The following is a 22,963-nucleotide window of genomic DNA, read 5'->3' on the forward strand; positions in this document are numbered from 1 at the left end:
AACGTGACGTAAGGTATATATTGTGAGACAGTGAGTCAGCACCATCCAATTCCTGAACCTTCTCAAACGCTGAGTCTGTTAAATCAACAGCTAAAGTGTTGATATTGTTTTGTAATTATGAGTTGACATACTCCCCAGGCGTGCCCCTCGGCACCGGGGCCAAAAGCACCTCAGGAACGGCTCCCACTCCTGCAGTACCCTGCACCGGAGCAAAATTATCGTTCATACTATTGTGCTTTCCCGCTGCCAAAATTTGCACCCCCTCACCGTCATCACCACTGTCACTAGAATAATCCACCAAAACAGCAGAGCGTCCCTCAAAAGACACAGGAGGCGCAATATTAATGGAATACATTCCTTGAAAATTAGCAATGTTTGTGAGCACCTTGCCAACTACGTGCGCTCTCTTAAAAGCTGATGTAGGTGCCGGCAAAAACAAATTTTCCTTTACCCCAATGTCATATTAACCCCCCCTCCCCCTGCTTGACAGGGAACGTGTTGTAGTAAGGCTTTTGGAGGTAGTACCACCCCTGCCCTGTACTCTCCTCCTAGCACGCCCCATGCAGAGAGAAGATACCGCCCTCAATTGACCTGAAGACTTGTCAGGAAGCGAATGACATCTGGTAGCCTGTGACCTGCTGGCTCCGCTGCGACGCGCCACACGACCTCTATGTTGCAGCGTCGATGTTTCCACCTCAGCACGACCCACAGCCCCTTGCGACCGGCTCTTCGCAGGTAAACAAGCTGCCACTGCTTCCGAAACTCCTTGAGCTGCCATCCTCTTTGGGCGTCTCCCCACCGCCGCTAAAACTGTTGAGACACCAGGCTGCAATAGGTCCTCATGACCTGCGTCATAAATAATGTGCAAAGCCTCCTTCACAGCCTCCGACTCTGCCATCCTGAAGCAAAGCCTGAAGAAAAACACACCAAAACTAGCAGAAAATGAGGAAAATTGGCAAGGCTTGCGTCACAAAAACGACAGCCTCCCAATCTCCTCACAGAAAAAAACACCGTTTTCCCTAACTGCTGCCTGCTCTGCTCGTGCTGCTAAGCCCCGCCCCCTGCCTGCCTAGAGCCCTCACGCGCTGTGTGGACTGTTCCACCGCGTGAAATTCCCCAAGGGGACAGCTGCTCGTGCACCGATCCCCTTGGGACCCCATTGTACTGATTTACCAGCAGTACCAATGTCATTGTGGAGTAGTGTGCTTAGCCTTGCTTATGAAGACCATATTGGTATTAGGGATATGAAACTTAGAATTAGGCAATACAGTTGTTGGCCTGGGGTTGACAAAGCTGTTGAAAGATTTGTATGTGATTGTGAATTTTGTATACTAAGTGATAGATTGCAAGTTGTTCACCTGTCTCCGGTTACTCCAATTAAGGTACCAATGAAGCCAAGGAATAAATTAGATTTTGACATCATGGGACCTTTTGCTGTGTTAGGTAGTGCACCCAAATATGCCTTTGCTTTGATTAATTACATGTTTAAATGGCATGAGATCAGGATTGTTAACAATACTGATACTAATGCTGTTACTCAGTTTTTAATGAGGTGTTTAGAAGAGAAGGTTTTCCATCAGAGTTGGTGAGGGATAATGGTACACATCAAACTTCACTAGAAATAGGGAAATGTATTGAGTCTCAAGAGTTCAAGCATACCAGGCCCTCTTTATTAGGGGTGGGCGGAATTTGCGGAATTAACCTTCGCAAATTATCGCGAGAATGTTTAAAATTATCGCAAACAAGCAGAAATATCGCGAAGATGCGGAAGTTTTTTTCCGGCATGTTCGCGAGATTTTCTGCATGGTTGCGGGTCGCCAACTTACCCATGTGGTTGCTTGCGGGCGCGGCCATCTTGTTTTGAGTTGTTCTCGCGGTGCATGATCGCGAGAAGAAAGACGTGATCGCGCGACGCATGACGTCACTGCGGGCGCGAACTGTCGCGAGACAGCGCAAATGGCTAAAAACAATACAACATCTCATGGAGAACGCGACCGGATCAAGAAAACTTGTCGGCGAACGCAGGGATTCAGGTAAGGCGATCGCGCGCGCGCGAGAATGTATCATTTTACAGCGCGAGCAAGAAACAAATTATCGCCAAGCTGCGGAAACCGGAATTTTTGACATTTTCGCGCTCTCCGCGGAACGCAAAAATGTCAAATTATCGCAATTTCCGCGAACGGAACGAAATTTTTGCCCAGGCCTACTCTTTATACCATCCTAGGAATAATAGACTGGAGGGGCGTGTTAACAGGGCTTTGACAAATCAATTGCAATTAGAATGAATCATTTAGGTGATGTGGAAACAAGGTTTGAGGGATGTTTTGTCAGCTATCACATCTACTCCTCATGTTAGTATGGGAGTTACACACTCTGTGTTGTTAAGAATGAGAGTTGCTGGCTCAAAGTTGAATAGAATTGTGGTGATGTGTAAAGAGAGTGCAGGATGGTTGTGCTAATTTACAGAAGAGTATTACTAAAGTGTGTGTTGGAGATATGGTTGGGAGACAGATTGGGTCAAAAAACAGGTTGAATTCTAAACTAAATTTCTTTGCCTGCTCAAGAAGTTAAGATTACAGAATATTCAATGGCAACAAAAAATAATGGGGTTATATTATATTAATATTGGTAGAGTTGCTGAAATACCATCTAGTTGTTCAAATGTTCAAAAGTTTTTAGAAAACTGAAATGGAAATAGGCCTTGCGAAATCTAAATGACATTATTCTGAAGTTACTTCATTTAAAGTTTTTCAGCATCATATTTTGTTTTTTCTTCATTTTGGTGAGGGGGATATGTAGTGTATTTACATAATGTGTTTACCTTGTGCTATGTTTATATGCATGTTGGGAAATACTTGTGTTCATCTGCAGAGTTCTGCTCCTAGTCAGCTGCTGGGAGTTCGTAGCAGTAGTTGTTATAATTCCAAATGAAATGCATAAAAGTTGTGGATTTCTCATCATTTCATATCTCCACATGACTCTTGCCCTTTCCCTTATGTCAATTGCCAGGTATTACCACTACTACTCTAACAACCACCACTTCTACAAATGCCTGCTTCTGGTACAACTGCGATCACGGCTACTGTTTGTTTGGCAAATGCTTTTGTAATGACGGATTTACCGGACCAACTTGTAATGAAGGTGAGCGAGTAAGGGTGGATGGAAAGACCACACATTTGGCACAATCGAAAGATGAATTGCAGATCACAGGCACAATAGTTTGCACGGTTGTGTTGTAAACAGCAGGCCATTAAACAGACAAACTGTTTTAAATGAAACACATTCGTAAACAGGCACTGGCAAAGTCATAAGTTAGCTTATTTTTTGTGTTGGATTGTTGTAATGTCTGAATGCTCCTATATATTTTGGGTGCTAATAATGAATAAAAGCTAATGTACTATGTTCTGCTTTGCAGAATTCTTTGACACAAGTCCCCAAAGGCTAAGTAACTACGAATCATTACTTATTGGTGAACATAGATGAACATTCAGAGTGCTGCGAGAGACTAGCTACACTAGATACACCAGTTCAACTGAGACCCCTGTCCTGCCCATATAGCCCCTGGCACAGTCATTGTGACATGTGGTGTCTGTGGCCGAGATTTGCAAGACTAAACATGATCCAGGACTCTAATGATTCTGTTTACTCTGCCATTTATACTCATGGCCATTCACTTACCTACTCTTCAGCAGTTCAGAGGTTCCTGTGGAGCTAAGGAAAAGGCACAGAGCAGCCCTGTGAAACCACTGGAGAGGACACAGAGTCTCTGATGTCCACTTCTATCACATCAAACGATCATACACATGTTGGTCTCGAATGGCGGTTTAGTAAATATTCTGAGGTTCACGTACAAACACTGATTCAATAAATCGTTGAATATCAATTATTAACATATTCTTTGTTGATGAATAAATATGACTGTTCAAAAAGAGCATACACAAGTTGGACACAGAGGAACACGTTTTATTAATACCTCCCATCCAACACCATATGCTATATAATATATATAATACCTTCCGTGTATGGAGCAGCCACTGGTATACCTAGAGGGATTAGAAACACCCTAGAGCTCTTCTCCCAGTTGTTCCGAATGTTCTTTGGAAACTACCTCCCCTAATGAGCCTGCCTGGTAATAACATGGTCAGAAGCAGGCTTCCTTCAGCCTCATTATTTTCATAATTCTTTTATATTGTTTTGATATGACACCTCTAGAGTTCACATTAATTGACTGGGTGTATACATTGATAAATATTAATATCAACATCTTGGCTTCTGGAGCCTTCAACTGTTGGATGCCTCCAGAAGTCACAAGGATCTCAACTAATTAGCGAAAAAGGGCCAAGGTGTGCATGACAGTCTGCCCACATTGTGTGCACCCTCGTCTGTTTTAGTCGCTGGTTTTTCAAATGGCAGAAACACTTGCGCGGCCTGCGATAACACAAATATAGAGTCCTTTTCTGCATTTCATTTGATGAATGAGGTAATCTTATGATGTCCACATGAGTAACGTGCATTCGGGTTAACAATGATTTTTTTTACTTTCATCTAATTGTTTGCAATTTACTACACTTAGGTCAAGCTACTTATAGCTCCAAGGGAGTGGCACGCTGACCATTAACAGTTTAATCCTTACATGTAAGCAAATTCAGCAAGGTAATGTCGAAAATAGGCACTGTCTTTCATGTAGGATCCACATATGACATAATATTGACATCCTACAGATATGTTCCCTACTGGACTGCATATATCAGGCTGCCAGTTTTGTCACAGTTGAAATGTTCTCATAGATTTCTACTGTAGTTGACTGGGTCTGTAAATGAGGATGTTATATAATGTCTTGTATTTGCCCAACCTGAAGCTATTGTTATTAATCTAGTGCTACCAGCAACAATTCAACCATTTCTTCTTCATCTGTTCTTTTTCGCTCTCAAGAATGACCCCTTTGTCCCTTGTAAGCTTTACAGGAGGGAAAATATTTCAGATTATGCTGCAAATTGAGAAATGTTCTTCCTTGATTGTGACTATGGATTTCTATAACCTAAGGTGGAATATACATTGTGCTCAAGGCCAACGTTGATTATCAGTTCTTGTTCTTTGGCAGCATGCGTCCATATGTGCATTCTCTTGTTGGATATAATTACACTTACCATTGCCACCAGTAATGTGGAGAAAAAGTGGATCGTGCAACTGACATGTCCCTACTGCCTAGCTCCACTGTTTTATACATACAAACCTCAATCAATTTAAACGTGTTTGTGAAACACACAGTGGTAAACAATCCAGGGTCAACCGGCAAACTGTCCTTCAATACCAAATTAGAGGAAAAGCAAATGGAAATTATGCAGCGCATAACACACATGAGCATGGTTTATCTTATGAGCCTTATAAGTAAGGTGGCGTAGAACCAGTGCCCATAGGGCAAAGTTATTGGTTACCAGAGAGATGGCCACTCATGTGCCCTACTTTCTAAACTTTGAAAACCAGGTAAAAGGGAGAATATCTAGGGAAAGTTAAACCACTCTTCCAAGTCAATTAATATAGTAGAAACAATCTGTGAGAGGGTCAGAGTAGACCATACAATTTTCAGGTGGACTTCTCATATATAACAGTGGCAAATAATCTGTCATCTATCCCAAACTAAATCTGCCCCAAAAAGAATTTATCACAATCAATGGTTTGCATTTCAACTCGAGACCAGGTACAGTGCAAAGCATAGAACATATGTTTCTATACGGAAATCTCATCACGGTAGTGCTGGAACTGCAGCCCTACGAGCCCTCTCAGCAGATATCCAAAGGCTCAGACGCCATCTGCGTTTAGACGCTGGGTAAACAACTAATGGAAAATCTGTTGTTAGAAGACATTGCAGATCAGACCTGTCTGAATTGTGTAAAGCAATGGTATAATAAAAATACTCTACCCAAACAGGATTGAAGTTGTGGCCAAAATCCAAAAAGAGATGATCTCTACAAACCAGACGACAGACACATGCATGGTTTCCAAGATTAGATCCTATGATAGACACAACTATAAAAGAGTAAGATATGCCCCGTAATGAACCATGCATCACACCCGTAGTAAGTGATAATACCTGATGTGCCTAATAAGACTTCTTCAAACTTCTAAGGGTGCCTTGACTGTGGACAATACCTTCTGGTGGCAATGGATGAATGCTTCAGAGTCCACTTGGAGATCAGATATCATCCACAGTAGCTCCAGCAATGGCATTCCTTCCCTTCTTTAAACGTTAGAAACGTGTGCCATTACTTTATTTTTCTTTTTTCTTTATTTTTTTTTTCTTTATTTTTTTTTTACACAAAAGCTCCAACAACCTTGAACCCACACCTGGACCATGCCTGAAGTGAGTCTTGCCCTCCAACTGGTTCCCCACTAGTACAGGACCCTTGGAAGTGGTGTTGAAGGCACATCATGAGCAAAGAAACAAAACTTGGGACTTAGAAACTTTTCCAATAAACTTTTCCAATACAAAGCAGTCTGAGAACCGACAGGAGAACAGAACCTACTGGCTAATCGATTCATCTGAGGTGCATCGTCGGTTGGCCTGACTTTGCGATAGATCCTGCTACATTCTTCTCCGCAGCAGCAAATCCGGCTTAGCGACTCCTCCCAGGAACGTTATCCTTCTTCGTGGAGCCCTTGTTGTTTATAGCCTGCTGTTAGATCCCACTAAAGGTTTTCGACTTCCAAAAAAGTGACAGTCATAACATACAATCCTTCACTGCAATTTCGTCCAGTGGCTCCCCGACATAGATGCCTTCTCCTCGGATACCGCTGGCTACCTTGCCCTGCTGAACTTTACCTTCACAGACATTTTTGTTTGAAATTTCTTAAGTCCAAAGGCAATCCATGACCGGACCCAATCCACCTTATTTATCCAAACCATACTCCATCATGGTCGGTCATCATTTTTTACTTTTCCTCAGTCTTATGTGACTAGATGTCCACGGTTAGAGTTTTGACCTTTTAGGTTCTCTTTTTCACTAAAACTTTCAAAATCCAAACTCCTGTTCTACTGATTGAATTTTATTTGTTTTGATGTTGATTTATTTTTTAAATTGTTCACTATTTTTCTAAAGTGGTGTGGGATTTTTCTTGTGTTGTGTTTTTACTTTATTAGTGTATTATTTGTGAGCTGCATACATTCACATTGCCTCTAAGTTAATCCTGACTGCTGGCAAGCTACCAGAGGTTTAAGCAGTGACTTTGGTATTTCCTCCTGACAGGGATTGTGGTTGTTGCTTGAAAAGGATCTTCACCCACCTCATTCAAAACCCAGTTTCTTACAGAAACCTTGGCTTATTTCAAGTTATAATTTTTTATTTGATAAACAACACTCAGATAAAACTATTTGGAAGAGAGGTCACAATGAGACAAGAATGAGGATGCTCCAGGGACTGCTAGATAATACCTTCCATAATGGATGATGAAATCAGACATTAATAAACTTTATTACTAAGTCAGTGTGTATATATCATGTTACTGTTTTGCTCAGTTGCAGTAAATTTGAGCCTATTTATTTATTATTATATTTTTTACTGAGAAAAAAACCTGAAATAAAGACCTGAAAAAGAAAAAAAAAGTAATATTACATTCAATATCAAATTGAGCTAGCGCAAGTTAGTGAAATTAACTTACAGGCACTGTGTTTTGTGCACTTTGTATTACGATTTGTACTGCCATTAAGCTTTGAGTTTTTAACATTCTCAAATTAAGTAAGTGTCATTTTATGTATCCAGGTAGCTCTATAACGTAAGAACGTACGGGCCTCAGAAAACCCTGCTCTTTGTTTTATTATTGTTTCTATTCCTAGTTTAGCCTAATTTTGTTGTGTTTTCCCTACAATTTCCAGCCAATTTTCAGCCAAATTGTTTGCTTCTCTTGAATTTCAAGAGTCAGTGTATCTAATACTATGCCAGTAGCGTGTACCAGATTCATTATTGCCATGCTGCAGAGGCGTAAGCTCGTGTTTCAAATTTAAAACATACAGTAGCTTCCCTACAACAGATGCAAACAGAACTTTGCCTGATGCAAAAAAAAAATCACATAGGAAGAAAACCCACAACAGGAAAGCCTTGATTGGGATTAATCATTATTCATAAAATGAAAGCGTCCCCATGGTATGGATATGAATATTTAATGAGTCCTCTTTTGGAAAGTGTAGATTTTGGACAGCCTGTTATCAATAATTACTTGTACTGTGTTTGTTAACTCTCTGTTCAGCACTGTAGGTTATTTTCATTACTGTCTGGCAGCACAGACTTCAAGCATTATTTATTCTCTTTTTTTTTTTTTATTGAATACCCAATTGAGATAAGATTACATCGTTATTAAATTGGAAAAAAGAGGATAAGATAATAATAACAGTATAGCAATATGGAAAAAGAGACCTCTCTTTGCAGGGTGGTTAATATCCTTTAGAGAGTCTCATCTAATGGAAATCTAAGTTTAACCTTTCATTCCCATACCAGTCTGAGATATAGGCCCAGATTTCATTGCCTCTCTGCTTGGCTTGCAAGCCTCTACATCGATAAAGTGCAAATTTTTGTTTGTATAGTCCGAGCAATCTAGCTAACCACATCGAAAGGGTGGGGGTATCTGTGTCCTTCCATCTTTTTGCTAGCATTATCCTGTAGATAGCTGTACCAACAAATAAACAGTATTCTTGTTTCTTGCTTAATCCTAGCGCAATATCAGAGCCCAACAAAAATAACGAGGGGGTTAGCTCTAATCTTATGGAAAATATGTTTTGCCAAAAGTTTTGTAAATCCGATTTAAAATGTGCAAGTTTTGTACAATCGTAAAACATATGTTTTAAGTCGGCGGGACCCAAGCCACATCTAGGGCAGTTATCGTCTTCGCGCTTCCCCCATGCGTAAAGTTTGGAAGGCGTATAGTATAGTTTAAATACTGTTTTATACAGTTGGGCTTTATGGTTTGTGCTAAGGAAAGCTTGTTGAGACATCGTTAAACTCTTATATATATCAGTATCGCTGTTAGCTAATTTCTTTGACCAATCTAGTTCGATTTTTTCCAGGTCGTCTGGGATTTTTCCCAGAAAGAGGCCATAAATATTTCTGGTTCTATTCACAGGGGAACTCATAATCTTTAGAATAGGGATCGTGTTCCATTTATTGCCCGGGTTCAAAGCAGCGAGGGAACTTTTAATTTGAAGATATTTAAAATAATAGCTGTTTGGGAGGGAATGTGTTTGCTGCAAAGCGTTAAATGTCAAGAAGTTACCATCCGGGCCCCCATCAGGGCTACAAAGATCTATTGTGTACAAACCCAGTTCCTCCCATCTATTTCCAAGGTTATCCTGCGAGAGAGCAGGCAAAATTCCTGAATGCCACAATGGAGTATACCAATTTACCCCGGGAACAGCCATAATTTTTGAAATTTTCTTCCACATCTTCCAAGCATCTGTTATTATCTTAAAGCGTATTTTATTATAATACCTTTGCTCTAAATGTCTCAGAAATAAACCAGATGCTGCTGTGCCCACTGCTAGTTCGTAGCACGTTGGAATTATATCTATATCAGGATGTCTAGTTGCCCTACTGATGAGAATTAGGGACTTCATCTGCTGGAGTAATGCAGTTTAGTGATATAGTCTAATATTGGGTATTTTAAGGGCTCCCCTTTCGTAGGGCAAAGACAGTAATTTTAAGGAACGCCTTACCATACCATATTGCCAGATGAAATTAGACATCATGGATTCGAGACGCCCCAAGAATGTACTTTCAGTAGCAAAAGGGATTGATCTAAATAGATACTGAAGCTTTGGCAGAGTGTTCATTTTGAGATAATTGCCTCTTCCAATAATTGTGAGGTGAAGATTGTTAACTCTCTTTAGGTCGGCTGCTATTTGACTAATTAGGGGGTCGTAGTTTAGCCTAGTTAGGTCTTTGATATTGGCACTGATATAGACCCCAAGGTACAGTGCGGGGGTTACCCGTCTGAAATCGTTGCAGATTACATTATCTGTATAGACCAACACTGTTTTAGCCGCATTTAGTGTGTAACCAGAGATCAGCCCATACTCTCCTGTTAGGTGACTAATCTCAGCCAAAGATTTGGCTGGGCTAGTTGTTAAAATAGCTACTTCGTCTGCATAGGCCAGAACTTTCGTTTTCCACCCTCCTACCACCACAGGATTAATTTCCCTGCTCTGTAGTAGTTTAGTAAGGAGGGGGTCTATGTACAGAGCAAACAAAATAGGAGAGCATGGACAGCCTTGTCTGGTTCCTCTTGAAATAGAGATTTTCCCTGATTGTATTCCCATCATCTGTATGCGGGATGTTGGGGTCTTATACATTGCTTTAATAGCTTTGATTATACCAGGGCCAAACCCCTTATATTGGAGAATCTCCCACAGAAAGAGCCATAGTACCTTGTCAAAGGCTTTCTCTGCGTCGAGTAGGATCATAGCCATCTGCCCCCCTGTAGCTGCCATAATATCAAAAAGAGATATTACCCTTATAATATGATCGGTTGTGTCTTTTCCGGGTATAAAACCATGCTGCCAGGGGGAGACCAGATGTGCTATGACCCTACCCAGCCGGTTGGCTATGATTTTCGAATAAATTTTACTATCGGAATTGATTAGGGTTATGGGTCTGTATGAGGACAGGACATCTTTAGGTTTCCCTTTCTTGGGGAAGACTACTATATCAGTTTCTTTCCTGGACTCTGGAGGAGCTCCCTGATACTGGATTCCCAAAAAGAGATCCAGTAGCAGTGGGTTAATAACCTGACTAAGTTATTTATACAGCTCTAACGGGAGCCAATCCGGTCCTGATGCTTTTCCGGGGGGCAGGTCAAAGAGTGCCTGCTCCACTTCTTCTAACGTGATCTCTTCTTCGAGTAGGTTTCTACTCTCCGAGTCCAACTTGCGGACAGGATCTGCTTTTGTAAGATAATGCCTAATTTCCTGGATCTTATCTTTTTCACTGAGATTGCTCAGACCCTGACCGTATAAATTTTGATAACATTTCTGAAATTCTCTGACTATGCTGATGGTGTCGGTGTGTATCTGCCCGCTTAGTCTAATCTCCTTAATAGAGTTTAGTGAAGCTTTCTGACGGGTGAGTAGGGCCAGTTTCTTTCCCACTGCTTCCCCATTCTCATATAGACTACAACCCTGGGTATGGTACATTTCGGCGGTGCACTGAGCAAACCAGCTGTTAATTTCGGTCTTGAGAATAAGGATGTGCTGTTGTATCTCGGCTACCCCGAGTCCAAGCTTTATTAGTCGAATAAATTCACACTCAGCTTCGGCAAGTTTACCTGACAGTTCCTCGTGCTTAATACGTGAGTCTTCCTGACCCCGGCTACAAAGCTAATTGTTTCACCCCTTAAGGCGGCCTTAAAAGTATCCCAGACTATGTTTCTATTAGAACTATATCGATTTATCTCAAAGAAGGCAACAGTCCAGCTTTTTATATGGTCTATATATTCTTGATTTGCCAAGAGCTTCTTGTCAAATGACCATCTGCTCTATTTTTATGAAAGCCATTGAGTTCAATTGTTACTACGAGAGGGTTGTGGTCCGACAGTAACTTGGGGAGCTTCGTTATTTCAGATCTTGCAGTTAGCTCATTAGAGCAAAAAAAATAATCGAGCCTGATGAGCTTTTGATGGGGGCATGAAAAATGGGTGTAAACGGGATCTAATGGAGACTTAGTCCTCCATAGATCAATCAGAGCATGAGTATTTATCAACGAGGACAGAGCTCTGTACACTTTGGGCTTCCTACCAGCGTAGCCACCTTTATTTTTTGGATCTACCCTAAAATCAAGCGAGATATTTAGATCCCCACAGAGAAGTATAGGGGTAGGCCAAGACGAGAGTTCCATCTCAATTTCATCGAAAATTTAAGGGTCATCCAAATTGGGACCTTAAATCGAGCAGATGGTAAGCCCTATACTTAGCTCCAAAATGACCCATCTGCCCTTAGGGTCGGATAATTTCCTTTGAACTTGGTCTATAATATTATTTTTAACTAAGATGGCAACCCCCCTGATGTTTGAAGTCTGTGATGAACATACAACTGTTTGGTACCCTATAATATCCAGGAGTGATCTATTTGCCCACGGTATGTGAGTTTTTTGTATACAGACCATATCATATGAGTTTAATCTAACAAAGTTGGCTAATCAGTTCCTTTTCCCTTTATCATTTAAGCCCGCCACGTTCAGAGAGCAGATTTTTATCTTCCCCATTTTAAAGCAGTACTATACCATTTTCCCATATCCTTGCTAGTTCGTTTAATTTCCATTTTTAACTTGTTTTCCTCCTTGTTTTTATCTCTGGGTATAATTTTTTTCCCGCTTTCTCGCCCCTCACCCCCCAAAACAACGACCCCCCCCTGGACACCCCTGTGCCCACCCTCCCATAGCCACTCCCCCCTCCACCCAACAACAAGACCCACCCACCACCCTTCTCGAGAGGAACTCAGACTAAGTCTGTGTTCGATGGTTAGAGCATACAGTCGAAGAGCTCCTTAAGTTCCATATATAAAAAAGAAAAAGGGAATATAGCCAAATTTTCATTAGCAGTGCCAATAAGGCCCCACCTAAAGAGCGATTATACATTTTTTTTTTTAATAACTACCCCTTTTTTTTGTTTTTTCACTCTCTCTATTTTTTTTTTTTAACCCAGAAGCCGGTTATTACCGTGTTTTAATGCTCCCGGTATCCATATGCCAAAGTGATTTAATTATTTATATATATATATTTTATTTTTTTCCCCTTTTTCCCTAATTTCCCCCCCTCCAACTTTATCCTTCTGCCTTTCCACTTTTCACCCCCTTTTCCCTCTACGGAACTATGACTTCTGATTAACCAGTCGGGTGCTGGGATCAGCCCAGGCTGTCCAGGTATTCCCGAGCCTTGATCTCAGAAGGGAAGATGCGTGTTTGGCCCCCCAGAATCACTTTGAGACAAGCGGGATTATTTAGATACTTCTGAGCATCCTTAGCCTGAAATGGTGTTATTAGTTGGCGTAGAAGCCAGCGCCTTTCCACCGTGGTGTGGCAGAAATCTGGCCGAACAAAGTATATGATTTCCGCCCATGATCTTTTAGATTCAGGCCGAACTTTCTCAAAGATAGCCTGGCGAAGCAAGAAGTTGCCGAAAAAAAACAAAATAGCTCTTGGTAGAGAACCAGCCCGGGTAGGTTTTTTCTGAACAAAAGGGAAACGGTGGGCACGCTGTATCTCTGAAGCCCAGTTCCAATCCTTAAGTTCCGGGAGTGAGTCATTAAACAGGTCTATAATAAATTGACGCACATCAGCCCTTTCTGATCCTTCTGGTATTCCTAGGACGCGTAGATTGTTCCTCCGCTGGAAATTTTTGTGCTCCGCATGTGCCATTCCAATCAAATTATAAATTGACAATAGGCCTCCATTCAATGGTGTCAAATTCGCATGCTTACTCTAATATGTAAGTGAGACACAATGGAAGATGAGGCTGCTGGGACCTCTAAAAAAGGGCACAGCGGAGTGTTCCATGTCAACATGAACAGAAGTGGTACGAAGAGCCAGGTAAAGCACGATTTTGATAAACCACATTTCGTCTCAGGTTCTTGGAGATGTTTTACACATATCTCAGGTCCCAGAGACAAACTACTCACAGGTTGTGGCAGTCACAATTACATGATTGTATGACAGTACCTCAGTGTTATTAAACAGAATTCCAGAAGTCGGCTACCAAGCTACAAGTTGAAGCCAAGCTAATTACTTGTACTTAATCCTGCAGAAAGAGATCTTTTAAGATTTGGCATACCTACGAGCCTCAGTTTATTGTTTGGTAGAATACTGATTTATACTGTACTCAGAAATCACTACAGACTGGAGACAACTTAACATGATGTTGTTTACCTACACTGTGATCAAACCAATGCAGTATATTATAAAAATAATTTTAGCTAGAACTATTGTTATTATTGTATGAGCATGAGTGGTTGGTCATAAGTAGTGCTTGACTTACTACTGTTTTGCAGCAGTACTTTAGAAGTACAGTTTGTGAGTAGCATTTTGTAATACGATTGTAGTACTACAAAGGTACTGCAAAGTGAAGTTTGCGAATCAGGTCTTCCAGGTTTTATCTCCTACTAAAAAACAGTACTAAGTCTAGCACTAGATCTAGCCACCCACTGGTAGTGCAGCACCCTCCCATACAAAGTAATGGAGGTATGGACTTTAAAGAAAAACACAACGGAAATTATGCTAAATTACATTAAATTGTTTAAATTAGTCAAGCATATGAATAAATGTAATTTATTGTAAAACGAAATCTATAAATATTACATATTTCTTACTTACTTTTAAAATATTTAAATAAACGTTTCTTAATGTAAACATCAATGTCATTTTTTTAAAATAAAAAATTCTATTAATGGGATATGTTATATCCTGAGCTTAGAGGTGACCTCAGAGGAGTGGTTTCCAATTAGTGTTGTCTCCTGGCGATGAAAACGAGGCAGTGGAGAGGATTCACTCGCTAGCGAGGTTTCAGAGGAAGGAAATATCTAAAGGTTATCCTAAGAGAGACGCAGACTGTCCTCCAGTAAGAGAAAGGGAACACAAAATAATCACAAAAAACTGACTCGGGGGGATATTCACAAGGAATCATCTCCGATTTATCACCACCTTAACGCATGAAAAGTGGAGATAGATTTAACACCTCATTCACAAGCTGGTGCAAACTGCAGACATTGCCAGTATTCCCAGGTTAATTGCCCCCAAATTTATCTCCATGGTGGCCACCACCAACTAACGCTAATGAGATGCAGAGTAGGCGTTCCCATGCAAAAACACACAAAAAAACCACAACACCACTTTCACAACAAACTTACAGATCTGCGATGTGAACCAAAAACAGGTGATAAGCTGTGGTAGCAGCAGGGAATTAACACCTGCTTTTTGCTGGTGACAAAGCAAATCCAAAGGGGATGATGGACGGAGTGTTCAAACATTGCAAGAACTCACCCCCCGTCAACTGATCTGGGTTAATCCATCATCATTCTTTAGCTCACTCCGCCACCCCTGTTCAGACTTGGCCATATGCAAATCAGTATGACCCTGTGCCTCATGGGAACAGTCCAGCCCGAACTGCCAAGCCATGTCTTCCCTGGACCAGAAACAAGAATCCTGGGACCGGTTTCTGGCTAATCAGCCATCATCAGCCAGGCTAGCTTGAATCCAGTGGCAAAGTGAGCAAGGGTCCCACGTCTGGGCATACCCTGGTAACTTAGGGCGAACAAAGCAAAACCAAAGGGGATGATGAACAGTGTGTTGAAACATTGCAAGCACTCACCCCCAGTCAACTGATCTGGGTTTAATCCATCATCATTATTTAGCTCACTCCGCCACCCCAGTTCAGACATGTCCATATGCAAATCAGTCTGACCCTGTACCTCATGGGAACAGTCCAGCCCGAACTGCCAAGCCATGTCTTCCCTGGACCGGAAACAAGCATCCTGGGACCAGTTTCTGGCTAATCAGCCAGGCTAGCTTGAATCCAGTGGCAAAGTGAGCAAGGGACCCACGTCTGGGCATACCCTGCCAACTTAGTTTCAACAAAGTAAAACCAGAGGGGATGATGGACGGAGTGTTGAAACATTGCAAGCACTCACCCTGGTGTTAAGCAGGACGACTTCCTGCAGCAAAAAGGGAGCCCAGCCAAGAACCACACCGGAAGACCCACAGATACCATGGAGACAATGATCATGCAACGCGAATGCCCTTGAGGGCCACAACACCCACCACAACCACCCCATGCCCGCCACCACCCCAGGACCCGTCCCGACCCCCCCGGGAACACCACAGAGGCAGCGTACACAAAGACAGCGGACCCACCTGAAACGCACCTGCTGCACAGATCCAACACCAGAGGAGGACATTTCCCACTACAGGCCCAAAAGGATAACCATCCCCTGCATCCTGACCTACATCCCCCACCTGCTGACGGTACCAACCTAGCGGACAACCAACATACCTCCGTAGACAAAGCTGCCGACTGCGACTGTGGGTTGGTACCATCCAACCCACAACTGCCAGAGTCGGAGGAGTCACACAGCCAGCCACATCAAAGGTCATCACACCTGTCCTGGATGCCAACATCAGCCTGGTACCCCAGCACCCCCACGTCACCCACACTGCGCAGGAGCAGCTGTTGTGTGCAGATTTAGATTCCGTATATAGGTTTCCCGATTGATGCCCTCATATAGGTACAATTCATATTGCCCTTATTTAGGCATAGAAAATCCAGCCCTTATTTAGGCATTGTCCATGCTAACCAAATACAGGCATGGTCTCCTACATCTGTCAATCCACGTCACGACGAGTTCTTGGAAAACCAGACTCTTAAGCCTTTAGGAATTTCCCTTGCAGGAAAACCAGACTCTTAAGCCTTTAGGAATTTCCCTTGCTTGGATATTGATTTCTCTAAGAATTCATTTAGTATGCATGAACATCGATTCCTTATGGGTTCATTCATGACGTTCCAATGCCCGACTTTTACGTCAATACAGGCATTCCTAAACAACTTCAAGGTATAAATATACCTGCACTTGCCCTGGCAAACCACGGTTCCAGGACGGTCCAGTTTGACTGCCTACTGGCGGTTTGCCACAGCAAGTTCGGAAGGAGATCGAGTTCCTGCCTGATGCACTGACCAGACGCTGGCATCCTCCTCGCAGAGAATCCAGCTCCAGTGTTTCTGATTCCTCTTGCGGGGTTTTAGACATCGAGTCCCGGAAAGAGATTCCAACCTCACACATTCTACGGTATGGAACAGACTTTAACTTAGAGAAACTTTTGGCAACTCTTGGCAAAACTAAAACTATAGCTAGCTATACTTTAGAAAACAGCACCTACTTCTTACCTCGTACTGCACTTAGGTTAGGTACCCTGGGGTAGAACTATTTAGAAGCATCAGATGAGTATCCACATTTTAGCCTGTGTTGTTTATGTATGTATTTTATGAATATATTTCATAGCTACAAACCATGCTATTGCAGTATTATTTTATCCTACTGCTAACTCTGTACCTATTGTACTTCGCATCCTGTTTTACGATTGTAGCAGTTCATATCTCTTGCATGAGAAATGAGACTGTTCAATAAACCCCTTTTTATTGAAACACCCGTCTCTCTATTTCGGTGCAAACGAAGCATGCACGATTGACTGAGTGAAACTGTTATCTATTGTTTCCATGGTTCTGACATTGTTCCGACTCTAAGGACTCTAAGGGAAACAAAGTTGTTATGTTTATGCGGTTGTCAGAAACTAATCCCTTCTTGTTTATTCGAGAAATTTCTAGTGACCTCTGAGTTATCTGGCACACACAAGTAATTAAGTTTAATGTACTCAATAGAGACACACTGTCCTCAGTCCTATGTCAAAACTATAGTGTATATTATTCCAATGCGCAGAGCCTATCAGGGATATAGGAACTACACTACAGGCTGGAGACAAAGCAAGGCCTCTACGCCATAGCTGGATTCCCTCACGTGTCAGGGACAATCAACTGCACACATGTCCCCCTTTTGCCCCCTGCCCACACTGCACACAACTACCATAACAGAAAGCACACGCATACCATGAATGTGCAGGAAATAGTGGGCCGCCCAGGACACCTCAACAATGTCGTGGCCATCTTCCCAGGCAGAGTGCATGAAGCTCACATCTCCCGACAGTCCATCATCACCCAGTGCTCCCAGGATGGCACACATGGAAAAGTAGTGCCCGTCGTGAAGTCCAAAATAAACACACCACAGACCTCCAGCCCACAGTCATGCAATCACGACACTGCCAATGGGCATGCAGCACAACTACATTTAACATGACACCCAATATGCCAAACGACCAGACACAACAACACGGCTCCTTTGGGAATCCTGCCTTGCCATGCCCACAACCCAGCCACGGCCTGGCACCACAGACACACAATAGCAGGATGTGAGGAGAGGCATGGAGCAGGCATGTGTGAGAGCGGCAAGTGACTAAGGAATGTGAACCTACACACTGCCAGGTGTAGCGTGGAGGTGCCGGACAGACCACAGAGTGCAAACCACGGAAATGGCCATGTGGAGATCAACTGTTGGTGCATGGTGTGTAGTGACCAGTGGACGCTACCATGTCCCCACAGGCTGTGGGCAGAATGTGAAAATGTCACACTTTATGTCCGCCCCTGCATGCGCGTGCGTAGTGGGTTGGACCTGCGCATGCGAGGCTTGTGCAGGGGTGTGAGCAAAAAGCCTGTTGCACTGCTTGTGGTTCTCATTCGGAATGGACAACGCGTCAGCCAGGGTGGGGCCTCTCAGCCCGCCACAAGTCCTGCACCGAGCACGGCGGGGCCTGCGTGCCTGTGCGCCTGTTGCCCCCCCAGGGCTGCTGGTCCCCAGGCCTGTCATGCCTGCCCCAGCGCACCAACGAGGCTCCGTTCACCTGCCTACACCGGCGTGTGTCAAAGAGGGCCCACAACATGCCGTTGCAAGCTCCAAGCACCAGTCGAGCGACCTCTGCAGCCTCCGCAGACCATTGCTGGACCCCCCAACGCTAGTTCACATTACTCCTTTCTCATTGACAAACTCTACCTGTATCCCCTTTGGCCCAGTAGGTCACACATGTGAAACTGTTTCCTGAGTCCTGAATGGCAGTTACCCCAAGTCCGTTGCAGTGGCCTCAGCACCAGACTTCCTTTGATCAGTGAGGCATAATTCCATATCGCAGGCCGGCGACACGTGGTGCCACTAACCCTGTTCAACGCAAGCCGGCGACACGTGGTGCCACCAACCCTGTTCAACGCAAGCCGGCGACACGGGAATGAGGGCTTAGGCCGAGCCTGCGGAGCAGTAGGTCCCACATCCAGCACATAGTCGTGAATCATGAATGGCAGAGTTCACACCAGTGAACGCACGGAGAGGAGTAAGACGAAGATGCGGCTCAGTAGGGACAAAAGCCGGATCAGAGTCACAGGGGTGCTCGACCACTATCAACAACTGACCTGGTGCCATCAACCCTGTTCACCGCAAGTCCCGGTCCCGTGGTGCCACTGAACCTGAACTACGAAGGCCGGTGGTGCCTTCCAACCTAAGCCGGCGACACTCTGTGAATGGCCCGTGCTCACCACTGCCTCAGGCCTACACTGCAGTCCAGTAGGTCACACATGTGGAACTGTGTCTTGAGTAAGATGTGGAGGAGTCCACAACATTGGCGACGCCTTATCGCATGCGGCATCCCGTAACAGCACTAGTGCCACTAATTCTGGGCGCAATGAGTCATGGGCACCATCTTGTTGGACCTGGGTGGCGTCTGAGTCCATGGCTTGGTGGTCTTCTGCATCTTCATCCTGCTGGACCGGGCTTGATGTCTGACATGTGTCTGCTCCGTTCATCGCCACCATAGTGACTGTTTCAGCGTGATCCTGCCTTCTGAATCATGCCCTCAGGGTACACCTTCCACTGTCCACCAAGACACTCCATGACAAGCCCCTTTGTCATCTACGGAAACCTGCTCTGCACTTGTGACCCTGCCCCAGTGCCCCGCAAGTCAGCAGCCCATGGCGGTAGGCCCATGCAGGACGCTGTGCATCCGGGGCCATTAACTCTGTGCAGCACAAGTCATGGGGCCTTTATGGTTGAATGGTCGTGTCCTTTACGAAGTACACTGTTGTCGATTTCTGACTGCACCAGGCAGCCCTTGCCGGATGGTGTGCACAAACCCCACACACATCCAACACAGGCGTCACTCGGTATGTGTGCCTGCTAATAAATGTGGCTGTGCGCACGTGCCCGTAGCCATTCACAACATCTGAGCAAGTGTGTCGTTGTTGTCATTGTGTCAGCATGATGGGCAAGGGCCCTGCAACATCACAGTGTGCTGTCTTCAATGGACGTTACCATGTCACCTCAGCATTGGCAGTGACCCTGGACATGTAGCTTCTCACACACCCCCCCTGCATGCACAAGCGGCGTGTGCTGCTCTGGCGTATGTCAGGTTAGCCCAGGGGTGTGCTGATTCAACAGGGGGAGCATGGCGTGGCTCGAACCTGTCCTTGGACAGGAAATGCGGCAAGTGTGTCTCTGTGTTGGGGTGTTGTCGCCGCCAGGGCCACAGTAGTCGATGTTGCAATGTGGCATGCACCAGGGGGTCGGGCGTGCACGTACAGGGACATGCAGGACCACAAGATCGCTCGGGGGCTTGGCACATGCATGCCAAGTGTTATGTGCATCAGTCTTGCGGATGCATGAGTCAATTGACTGGCCTCATTCACAGCGCGATCACAGCCAGCCATGGGCTGTACACCTGTGTATGCCCTGTCTGGCCAATTGGCCTACACTCACGTGGTCACACACCTTCAAAGGCCAGCATCACGGTGTTGTTGACATGCCGCTGGACATACGCGGACAGTCATTACAAAGGTGTGCCGTAGGTTTGCACGTGATGCAACCGCACAGCACACACAAGTGTGGGTGCTCATCGGAGGGAGGAGCAGCTGTGTGGCAACATAACACACAGTGAGGCCGCTCATGTGCCCTGTGCTGGGCATATCATCCATAATTCCCAGGGTCGCAGACATCCCACCACACCCTCAACAGGCCTCTGTGCATCTCCTGTATGCATGCAGATGGTGAAGTTACTGTATGGATGAAAGGTCCTTTGTCTGAACTATCAGCCGGTAGCACATATGCAGCTCTAAGCAGGAACTTGCATGTGGCCAGCACCCCCTGACAGATACGATAGCATTTGCTTGCGACTCCCACACTACGCACTGCCCGACGTGAGACCAACGTGTACACATCCCACAAGCAGACGTCCTTGGTCATAGTTACCGTGTGTGAAATGGCCTTCACACGTCCTCCCACCCCACCCCAGGCCTGCACCCATTGCAAACAGACACTGCTCATTGCACCGAGCTGTGCCATTTCATCCACAGGACTGGCGCTGGGCCAACCTGTGCCACTTCAAGCAGAGCCACTGACGCAATGGCAGACCATCCCGGACACATGCTCGACTCCAGTCATGTGGACCTGTACCATGCACGTCTGCTACATGTCCTGGGGGCATTGCCATTGGCAGTGCTGCAGATCAGTTCCTGGCTGAGCTTCCGCCTTGCGGACGTCATCTTCGTTCAGCCTGTGTTGCATTACCGCTCATGCACATTTGAGGCGTCAATGGATGTCTGCCTCTCCAATGTAACAGTAGCTGACCTGGATTATGATGTGTGTGTGCGCCCCCTGTTGGCCCACGTCCAGGAGTGTCACCGCGATGCCCGTTTATGGCATGCATTGATTTTTGGCATGCAGGTTGGAAACTGGACCTGGGAGATTGCATGAGTCGTCGTGTGCAGTGAGCACATTGAGCCACTACCTGATTGGACTTTGGTGTACATTGGGTCCAGTGGTTGGAGTCAGCACATCTGTCCGGGTCAGCTGCTGGATTACATCGACGACATGTCAGATGTGGTGGACAAAGATCGCTCATTGGAGATGTTGACCTATGCAGCTGCACTCGCATTCATTGACGAGTGACAAGGAACCTGCAGCCACAACTGGATGTGACCCATTGCATGTGTCCTGATGCCTGGTTGGTTGTTGGGAATTTGGTCACATGTCCCAAGATGATAGTGGACATGACTGCATTGGCCTGGACTCATGTTCCCGGCGCGGACAACCAACGCGGGTTGGCACTGACTTGTGTTGGTGATGGATCCCCCGATGTGGACATGGGTGCTTTCCTACGTTCCTCATTCAGACATACTGCTGCATTGGTCTGCATTTCATGCCACTTCTCTTGGCTGTAATAACACACACTAGTTGATAAAGTTTCCGCACTTTCACTTGTCTCCAACTGTGTTGGGTCTTGATTTGTATGCCAAAGTGTGTGTCACAGACTCTCTGGTTCTCTGCCATATGTGCATAGCTACTCCATCAGGACTGTGGGTTTGTACTTGTGCATTATCATGTCCCTGTTTCTTGCTTAGCCAGATGCGTATGACCGTTTACCGGCCACATGCGGGTGCACTTGTGTCCTGTGTTCGGTTGTGCAAATGTTGGTGTTTGTACCACATTGTGTTTGATGTTGGGGTGCTAGACTTCCTATGTGTGTGTGCTGCATTGTGTGTGAGATGTCCCTTCAGCTCAGATTCGGATCACCCTTCTCCCTTTCAGGCGGTGTGGTTTTCACTTCTGTGCTTGTTCAGTGAAGTGACATTGCCGGGTTGTGTGACTTGTGCTCCTGGTTGGTGTTGTTACTCTTGGGCATGGCTTGTCTGCAGTTGTGCTGTGCTTAATTGTGAATGTGTGCCATTGTGCCCATCTCCCCCCATCCCCCAGTCCCTGCTGGTTCCTCTCCCTGTTTCTATTGTGTCTGTTGTTTTGGGCAGTTTCCGGTACCCAAGTCCTGCCACCATCTCCAGACTGATGTGGTGGACACCATTGACTTCATGTCATCCAGCTCCTGGTGTGGCGCTGGACTCCCATCTCAGGTGTGCATTGCTGCCTTCTTGTTGGCGTGTTTCTGCTTGCTTGTGCCTTTCGCATCATTCCGGATGTTCTGTTTTTCTTCCATTATCCTCCTCTGCTCTCATGCTGCATTCACCTTGTCCAAGATGGCCTGCCGTGTACAAAGTTTTGTTGTCATTGGGGCTTGGGGAGTTGTCTGCTGGCTTGGGTTGCCTCCATTGTGCTTGGCTTTTGTTTTTTGTTTGGTTTGTGCTTCTTTTTCAGGCTTTTGTTGTGCTTATTCCCGCCTGCCGTGTGTGTAGCGGGCCGGGCGGTGCTTATCCCTGCTTTCCTCAGCATGAACGGGCTCATCGCACGTTTGTTTGTGTTGTGGTTTGTGTTTTTATCTCCCTTGAGGTGGTTGTATCGGAGACATTGGCCGCAGTTTCGGCAGACTATCGCATGGTACCGCCTTGTTGTGAATTCCACATTG

General features: G+C 44.9%; 1 protein-coding gene across 3 annotated transcripts in view; it reads left to right on the forward strand.

Moving 5' to 3' along the window:
- LOC146839630 (uncharacterized) overlaps positions 1-22,963 on the forward strand; it is an 812,224-nt gene that overhangs the window by 477,328 nt on the left and 311,933 nt on the right. For all 3 annotated transcript variants that reach the window (XM_085651718.1, XM_085651719.1, XM_085651720.1), the window contains one exon: positions 3,010-3,141. In XM_085651718.1, the coding sequence (XP_085507844.1) occupies positions 3,010-3,141 (132 nt within the window). The remainder of the gene's footprint in view (positions 1-3,009; positions 3,142-22,963) is intronic.

The sequence above is a fragment of the Triturus cristatus genome, chromosome 4_1, assembly GCF_964204655.1.
Source record: "Triturus cristatus chromosome 4_1, aTriCri1.1, whole genome shotgun sequence".
NCBI lineage: Eukaryota > Metazoa > Chordata > Amphibia > Caudata > Salamandridae > Triturus > Triturus cristatus.